Source organism: Liolophura sinensis, chromosome 8 (assembly GCF_032854445.1).
Source record: "Liolophura sinensis isolate JHLJ2023 chromosome 8, CUHK_Ljap_v2, whole genome shotgun sequence".
Lineage (NCBI taxonomy): Eukaryota > Metazoa > Mollusca > Polyplacophora > Chitonida > Chitonidae > Liolophura > Liolophura sinensis.
The window spans coordinates 40,948,516-40,958,169 of NC_088302.1; the positions used below are offsets into that span (position 1 = coordinate 40,948,516).

The 9,654-nt window shown below is 40.1% G+C and overlaps 1 protein-coding gene across 1 annotated transcript; it reads right to left on the reverse strand.

Moving 5' to 3' along the window:
- Nucleotides 1-300: 300 nt before the first annotated feature.
- LOC135474051 (expansin-YoaJ-like) lies at nt 301-5,990 on the reverse strand. Its single transcript, XM_064754042.1, has 6 exons — nt 5,873-5,990; nt 4,730-4,885; nt 4,005-4,095; nt 3,393-3,537; nt 2,446-2,633; nt 301-500 (listed from the first exon to the last, which is right to left on the reverse strand). The coding sequence occupies exons 1-6, from the start codon at nt 5,972-5,974 to the stop codon at nt 433-435; spliced, it is 750 nt and encodes a 249-aa protein (XP_064610112.1). The 5' UTR covers nt 5,975-5,990; the 3' UTR covers nt 301-432.
- Between the last annotated feature and the right edge of the window lie 3,664 nt (nt 5,991-9,654).

The following is a 9,654-nucleotide window of genomic DNA, read 5'->3' on the forward strand; positions in this document are numbered from 1 at the left end:
CCTGTTAACAGGAACAAGTATCATTTCTAAAAAAAATTTGTATGACCCGACCCAGGTTTTATCTCTGGTCTCCCTACTTTCAGGCAGAGGCTCTAACCATTAGGCTGCCGACGCAGTCGGGAAAGGTGTGGAGATGATGACATGCCAATCAGGTGAAAATGTCCAAGATACTTGATGGGGTGCTTTATTCATCTTACTACATATCAACCATGGTCATTTTTATAGTCCATGCAGCTAATGCGTTGATTTGATAGGAAGGCATTCTCTCATTATCCTGAAGAACAATTCATCATGCATTTCTTCATAGTTTAATTTCTCTCAATTTTATTGTTCTGTTAGGTTATGTTTTTACTCCAGTCACTCAGTGTTGGGCAAGTGTGGGTCGTACCGTGTTTCTCCTCCATCAATCACTCATTCAATCCAGTCACTCGGTCACTCAGTGTTGGGCAAGTGTGGGTCGTACGGTACCTGGACATTTCCCTGGATAGCGACGCCATTTTCTGTAAAATATGTACATAAGACAACATAAATCGATATATACCGGTTCGTTGTAAGACTACGTGACGATACTATAGGCATGGCACATTAGACCAACGAAACCGTTTAAAAATATCTAAGTATGCTCAAACATTGGATTATTTCACTCGTTATCATGGCTATACGTGTAACCATTTGATATTTGAAACATTTTCAAATGTTATCTCACAACCTTACCAATGGGCTCCATCCGACACGTTAACGATACTCTTATCTAACTGCCATAATCGTTATAACGACAATGGTCGTTGATCAAAACTCGATGCAATTATATACTAGGTCTGCCAGAAGAAGTGCCTATAGGCCAATTATGGACATGAGTTTCAAAGTCGTCAGTTCAGAACCCATCCAACTATCCAACTTGTTGCATCAATGTGTAGGTTAATTCTTGACACGAACTATGTTGTCTTTAATTTAAACTCCCATGCAACTAGGCTCATTGTCGTCAATTCAAACCCTCAGACTGCTGACAGATCTCCTGGTAAAAGTGTGTCCAAGCTAACTATACAGAAGTGAACTTCAAGGTCGTTACCTTCCTACGCCCCATGGAACTAAATGTACCAAATCTGATAGAAGAAGCGTGTATATGGGCTAAATAAGCACGCAAACTTCAAAGTCATCGATGTAGACTCCAAACAACTAGCGGGTATCCTGCATATAGAAATGCATAGGCTAATAACGTACACGAACTTCAAGGTCGTCAATGTAGACCCCATGCAACTAGCGGGTATCCTGTTTGTAGAAGTGCATAGGCTAATTATGGGCTCGAAATTCAAGCTCTTTATAAACTCATTCTATGTATTGAAGCCGACATTCGTATACCAGACGTCAAACAATATGGACGTTCCACGTCAATAATGGCAAGGCCAATTCCCAAAACGACGCTTAACACAAACTACCAAAGAACGAAGAAAGTGTATTAAGTTCTCAAGCCCCATGCTAGACCCAATACGAATATACCCCTGTCCCTGATGGTCAGCTGGTGCCAATATAATATAATTTATGTCATCAGTGCTACAAACACCACATTCGGCAATCCATGACCGAGGTGGTTAGCGCGCCAGAGATGCACAATGGCCCAGGAGCTTCTTACCAGTGCGGTAGCTGCGAGTTCAAGTCCAGCTCACACTGGCTTCCTCTCCGGCTGTACATGTGAAGGTCTGACAGCAGCCTGCAGATGGTCGTGGGTTTCCCCTGGGCTATGCCCGATTTCCTCCCACCATAATGCAGGCCTCCACCGCATGCAGAGTGAAATATTCTTGAGGACATCGTAAAGCACCAATCAAATCAAATAAATAAATCGAACACCACATACAGCCTATCAGCAGCCGTAGATCACTCATGTGTTGTTAACTCTGAGTTGAGGTTCATAATCTTCCGGTATCACGTTTGTAAGTACATTTTCCTGTCACAAAATTTAAAATAATCAGCAATAAATCGCATATATCTACATGTATACAGTCGACGGCAGACAAAAAGTATGTGGTGTGCATACTTCAACACTATACTTCGTCTAAAACAACATGTATCTGAGCTCATTTTATTCATCGTCCAGAATGTGTCCTATATATCTACATATATACCTTTCTTAAGGTTCCAGAAGAACCCTCGTGAGCTCATTTTACTCATCGTCCAGAATGTGTCCTATATATCTACATATATACCTTTCTTAAGGTTCCAGAAGAACCCTCGTGAGCTCATTTTATTCATTTTATTCACCCTCGTCCTTCCTTTCATTGTGTAATAAAGTTTGAATGATTGTTTATTTTATAATTATACGATAAATACCCTCATTTTATTTACAGCAAATAATTTGTTTTATACGGGTGTTGCCAGCTTGCACAATAACCTATCTATTTTAGGTACAGAACAGTTGTTACGGAAATTCCAGAGTACACAGTGACCTACCTATTTTAGGTATGCTATCTTTTAGGACAACGCCATTGGCTGCCACCAGCTGCACCTTCAATGGCGCCACTAAGGGTTTGTCCCATTCATGAGTCGGATCCAACTCCCAGTACCCATCCGCTGTGTGTTTTAATGGCGTCCACTCTTGGCGCTTGCTCTGGTACAGTCTTAAGCCTGTGATCGGAATCCTAATTGGTAAAATTAAAATGTCATATCAGTCATGGTTCATGCACACTGAATCATTTGCAAAGGGGATCCTTCCTAACACATATCGACTACCGACAGATTGCGCGCATTTTGTTACAATTCATGCATGGCGCAAAGAGATCCGCACTGAAAAGAGAGCTCCTTATATATGTACATGCATTTTAGTATAACTTTTTCTTTAGCTATAATTATGTGTAAGATAAATTTCGGGCCGTTTTGTTCGTTATGTCCTCATCCTCTGTTATATTGTGACAAACCAATGTTTTCCGTTCAAAATGCAGAATTGACAAAATAAATATGGTCCCATGTATTCATCTCACATTTTCAACGTGCAACCAATTTTTCTGTCAACGTTAAAATGCCGAATTTGCAGATATGTCTTAATTAGACCTTTACAGGTCTGCGAGCAAACTGCGAATAGTATAGTGAGTTTAAGCTGGTTTCCTCTCACCATATAATGCTGGCCAACCTAGTATAAGTGAAATATTCTTGAAGACGGCGTAGAACGCCAATGAGATAAATAAATTAGAGACCATATTTTATGCATGTAATACACTCTATTATTAAAGGTTGTTGAGAAATAAAATCAGCATTTCGCATGAACCACAAAGTGTTATACATGATGGTAACCCACATGATGTACTGAATTTATATCAAGCTCTCGACTTGGGTTACGTGCCCTTGGATATGACTTGGGGGTGGGTGATGGGGGGGGGGGGTATAGTGACACTGGCATATACCTGTGATTGCGTATCTGAAGCTTGATATACCATTGGTGACTTCCCTGAAAGCTGTACTGTATCTTCGTGTTTCCCACGGGGCATTGTACAGCCTGGACCTCTATAGCCCACCTGCCGTCCCCATCCTGGCCAAAGTCCAAGGAACCTGTATAGCAATGATTGATTGATTTACTGACTATCTGATTGATTGATTGATTGATTCGTTACATTGTAGTATTTCACTTGTACCCTAGTCATGTGACTGTAATTACCAAGGTGACGGTAATTTATGGGAATCCCAAAACAGACTGAAAATTAAGAGCAAGTTGATTGAGTTGCCAATAGTCAACTTAATTTGTTTTTATGATCATTTGTTCCATTCACTATGACAAGGTAACTGGCATATGCACCGATGTAGTGTGAAGTTGTTAAAAAAGTCAAAAAAAAAAAAGAACTAAAAATATTAAAAAATTAACCAAGGAAAATCTAACATTGGATACAATTTGTTACACTACATACAGATACATGGAACACAAGGCAATGTGTGAAAAAAAACCCTTAACAAATCTCTATTATGTAGATGTAAGTTATATAGCAATTTGTATATATGTATATATATATATATATGCTTACCTTCTAGGCACTCTGGGCAAAGGTTGTCCACAAACACGTAGAAGTCTCCTGTGATCGGGGTGTTGCCAGCGCCCTTCCCTGATCCCTTCACCTGGAAGGGTGAATACAGAAACTATGACATTTGTACATCGGAATAAAGAGTGAAATTGTAACATTTGTACACGTACGTGAACACGGAAATTGTGACATTTGTACATATGGGTTAATGCGGAAACTGACATTTGCAAACACACCAAGCTCGGGATCAATTACGACGTTATTATACGAGGTTTAAAAGCTGAAATATTTCAATTAAATATTATTGGAGCAGGAAATTATAACGCCTTAAATCCTGTTTTAGACAGTTTGAGGGCATTTATTTTTTTCAAACCCTATTCAAAGACGGTAATAACTGGATAACAGGATACTTCCTTGTTTGAATTTTGGACGGATATATTTATCAAATTACTGTTTGATTTAACAATTTTAAATGAAACACATTGCTATTAACATCACAGCACTTTGTTAACTATATCTGCCGTGGAACTTAGGTCTTGTAACTTAAATGCTACTATTTAAACATTTACAAGGTCAGCTAGAATAAAACCCTAACTGATGTAGAAGTTGACATGATATTGGATTTCACTGGTTACATGTGTCCAATTGGCCAACTATCACACTGTCCTGGCTGCTCTGGCTTTTTACTCTTCGGGCTGTCATCTTTTAGGGGATATATTGTCTAATACCTTAAAGCACATTCCGCATCCCAGCGATCCATGCATCTGTGGTTTGTTTAAAGCTACGGTGTTTCGGATGAGGGAACTTCTTCCAGCTGGCGGTAGTCCGGGGGGATAATACTGACATAGACCTTTGAGACCGCCACCTTCACCGTAAAACGTCCCCTGCAGAAATTACAGCACGGTCAATAAACATTAAAAACGGGGAGAGAAAAAAGAAACAAGATCCCATACGCTTCTCCCGAAACCTTGGGGAATTGTTTATTTTTCATATTTTTTCTTGAACCGCTGAATTTGGACAGCATGGACAAATCTGGTGTGGAAAAGTTGACCTTGTCTATCGTCAATCAAGGTTGTCATTGTATAGGTACAGTCACTACTGTATAGACCAAGGTTAGCCGCCAGGTATAGAGGCTTAACTAAAAACCAGACATTACGTGTATATATGCACCGCAAAATCAGGTTTACCTTGAGTTCCATATATATTCAGATGTAAATGTATAGCTATTGAATACGTTATGGAGTATGGCGTTAAACGACAATGAATCAGAAGTAAAAAATAACGAAATGGGCATTAAATTAACACCAATCCAATCAATAAATTACTAATCACATCATCCAGACTTGGCTTTAAAGCCTCATCTGGAGCCAGTTCCAGATAGTTTTGACTTGGGACAAAATTTTGTATGATCGATGCTTTTCAACATGACGGCTACATACCTGCGAATGGTCGTGGGTTTCCCTTGGGCTCTGCCCGGCTTTCTTTAACCATGATGTTACATGGCCGCCGTTGTATAAGTGAGCTTGGCATAAAACACGAATCAAGTATATCAAGTAAGTCAGTATGACGCATGTATAGTTACGGCCTGAAAGGCTGAGATTTTAATATTTGGTCACGTATTTAATACTTTAATAGGCCTACAAAGATACCAAAAATAAGCGCTAAAACAGGCCCATTGGAATTGTCCCTGGTTTATTTGAAAAAAAAAAGTCCTGCAGGCTCCTCACAGACTTATGAAACAAGCCTGCATAAACACAAAAAAACGGTATTATAAATTGGGCGTGCAAACGGTAAACATTGAATGGCGGGATGAATAGAATGAATGCCATTTGAAGCAAGACGTGCACTTGCATGCATATAAGTCTACTCACGTCACCATGGAATGTCTTCTTGTATATCGACAATATATCGCGGTTGACAACCTGCTGAGTTGGCAAAATCATGCAGCAGAAAATCAAGCCTAATATTAGCATGATTCCTATAGCTCTGTGACTGTCAAGGTCCGACGTAACAAGACTGGTCAGTTCTCAGTAGGGCACACACCTTTGAAGTAGACTGCAAGGGCTCAGAGAATCCCAGCCTGTTTACAAGCGAATTTGTAAGGTAGTTCACAGCAGGTGTATTTCTCGACCAAATCTTTATATACAGATAAGACGCTTTTTTCTGATGTCATATAGATAGTCGCCTCCGAGTAAAGGATAATGACCGCTGAAGTATAAGCGGCAGGAAAGAGAGGGTAAGTCAGTAAATACATAAACATGGAAGTAAACAAAACCCCACAAAACAAATAAACGAACAGAAAATGCCTTTGTATAATACACGCTATAAGCAAGTTAACACAACCGAGTGTGAAGAACCTTGGGTGGCTAGAACCGTGACGTATCATTATAATTCAGGCCTATGTTTTTACATAGGTCTAGTTATACCGTATATAATAACAACTACATGTGATGAAATGACACTCGGATTCCTCCATACAGAAACGTTATCTCCGCAATATTTACATGGGGAAACTGCGGAAACGGATTAAAACCATTAAAAATTAAAGATTGCAATAAGTTATACAAAATAAACGCTGGCTTGCGGTGTGCGACTGACAGGCCCTTGACAAATGAGGTTACGTGACGAAGGTACTTTGGCTGTGGCTTTAAGTCAGGAGGTTTACAAATACAGTGATTCACTCTGGCACTCTAGTTTCTTCCGTCCTTGTATAGACGTGACCACCGTCATGCATTCTGGTTTAGAAAATCTGTGAGTCATAATAGACTTTGTCACACCAATCGTCCTCACGATGGACTGGTTTCCAAAACAACGTTCAACTAAAAACCACCAAAATACTAACGACGCAGTTGAGGAATGTGGTGGGCGCTTAATGTAGATTCTGGGATTATCTTAATCCTGGGTAGATTTAATCAGTTTCAAAATCGTGTACCATGCAGGGTAGTTTATATGTTGATGATATAAGTATACACAATTTACTCCACGTAAAATTTAAGAAACGTAGGCTGAAGGCTGAAGGCTGAAGATAGAACGCTGAAAATAGAATATCCGTTGTCGTCCCTGAAAAGGACCTGGTACGGTAAGGCCGAGAAACGGCCACAAAGAGGTACGGTAAGAAAATGCAAATTTCAAAATCCCAGCAAAATTCTGTAAATTTCCAAATCAGGAGTATAAAACTTCACCCATAAAACTTCAAGAATCACCCATAAAAGTTATATGGTCATAAAGAGACCGCTTTACCACACCAGGTCCTTGTACTCGAAGCGCGACTGAATATATATTTGCATCCCACCTGGATATTATTCACCCACTATGAGTTTGATATTTGCACTGTACGACTGCCTCCCACCAGAATATCGACGTCTTCCCGGCACCACTAAAAACTGTTGGCAGCTTCTCTCTTACATTTTACCAGCTTTCTTTAGTATCCATATACCGTTTCTTACGTATTACTTTTGAGATCTGGTGGAAATGATTCTTGCGTCTATCTAATTGGAACGTCCGTTAACGGTTTACGTATTAGCGCTTTATGATTTAACGGTATACGAACGTCGTGTTAAATTAAACAGCTATTTGGTGAATAATTTTCCTTTCATTTTGTAAATTCATATCAACGGCTTAAAAGTTAAATGTGACGTATTGATAAGAAACTGGCAAGATTTGCTACGACTTTCTATGACACATCAGGACATCGCGACATCCCCAGCAGTTTAGTACATTTTAATGACGAACAAGAATCAAGATTTCTCTCGAATAATCGCCATATTGGCAAGAAGCCAATATGACATAGTGAGCACGCTAAGAATTACCAGACAGCCGCCAAGAATTGCCAAGGTACGTAAGATACCGTTACAAAGTCCTGATCGCAAATACATGTAGCCTAGCAGCCAGAATTGTTGCGATACTCCACGATGTAAAGCCCATGTATCACAGCGTGTAGAAGCCGTCGCGATAATGCAACGGTAATGCTACCACAAGATTCGTGTCACATGCCTTTCCTGCGTCTGTTACGGCCTATCATGACAGTTCTTGGCTCTGTGGCTCTTTGGCTGCAATTAAATATTACAAGATGCCACAACGCAGCGGAAAATCCATACACCCGCATCCTTGCAATTCGTTATGGAAGTGTCACTGGATTGGGAAGGGGCGTTACCCATTACTTTATTTGTGAAACAGCTTTAGCAAAATGCTAATCGACTAAGCTGTTTAGCCCTTGAACTTTTAGCGAAACCTGCCACTTAATTTCCTATAAAGAATGTTTCCTGCTTCTCACTCAGGGGTTCAACATGTTGCAGCCATTCTTTCAATAACTCTGGATTCTTGTGTTCTCCCGACAACTCTACCAACAACAATACTCACATCAGATACAGCCTTCGCATGAGCTATCCTGTGGTCCTGTGGTTCAAGTCCAGCTAACTTCCTCTCCGATCGTTCGTGGGAAGTTCTGCCACTTGCTGATGGTCGTGCGATTCCTCCGGGCTCAACCCGGTTTCCTCCCACCACAATGCTTTCCACCGACGTATAAGTGAAATGTTCTTGGTTAAAGCGTAAAACTATACATATTTATAGATTAATAATTCTACACTAAAAATTAACAATAACCACAAAACACAAGCTCAAAGTAGAGAGTTTGACATCACCTGGAATTCATCATTTATTTTGGAGATAACATTTACATGCAATCATTTTCACTTTCACAGTCATGTATCACAGTTATTTTGTGTTGCAGAGATTTCAGCAAATTTACATGTCTTATAAACTGATTACAGAGATAATAATCCACACGCTGGTAAATACATATATCTGTGATTCACTCACACGAACATCTTCGCGCAACCAAATATTTACTGTTATTTAGTATTCCAAAACACTCAAACACGGCATATTTCAACAAAGAAAACATTTATCTGCCTTTCCGAAGATAACTTTAAGCGGGTCTAACAAGAAGCGAGTTTCGACTAGAGATCGCAGATTTTTTGGCCCTACCCAAAACATTTGCGACCGTTGTAGAGTGGAAACGACTGTCTGCTACAGACTGATACCAACTGCGAGTGTTGTTCTCACGCCATACCAGTCTGTACGTAGCAATATGCTCGCCAGCAGAAACTTGCTTCGTGACACTACACATGTCGCTTATAATTTCAACAAGATGGAACACTGTTCCCATCATATGGGACTATAGAACTACATTTAAGACTACATCAAGGCATGTAAAACACTGAACAATGGTCATAAAAGCTGCAATGCTCTAGAAAACAACAGCAGGGGCCAGGGCATCAACAAGCAGGACAAAGCTGAAGGGCTTCAACCACTTCCTTACTTGAGATGTCATTTTTTTTTATGTTGCAGGATGAAGGAATTCATGATACTTCTCCAACCACAGCACTACATTTATTTAAATCTTTGTTAATATTTAGGTGTCGAATATTTAAGCACGTGGATCTCAAGCTGGGGACTGGTAAACGGCAATATATGTAAGTGTGCTGCCGCACTAACTCGGGGATCTCAATCACTTCCGGGCCTAGCTGGTCCCTGAACTCTGACCTATTCCAGTAGTTAGAATACTTCTCCCTACCCAGTTCATTCCGAGGTCCAAGCAACATACTGCAAAAAGCGTACACACAAGTCCCCAAAACAAATGTGATTAGAGTAG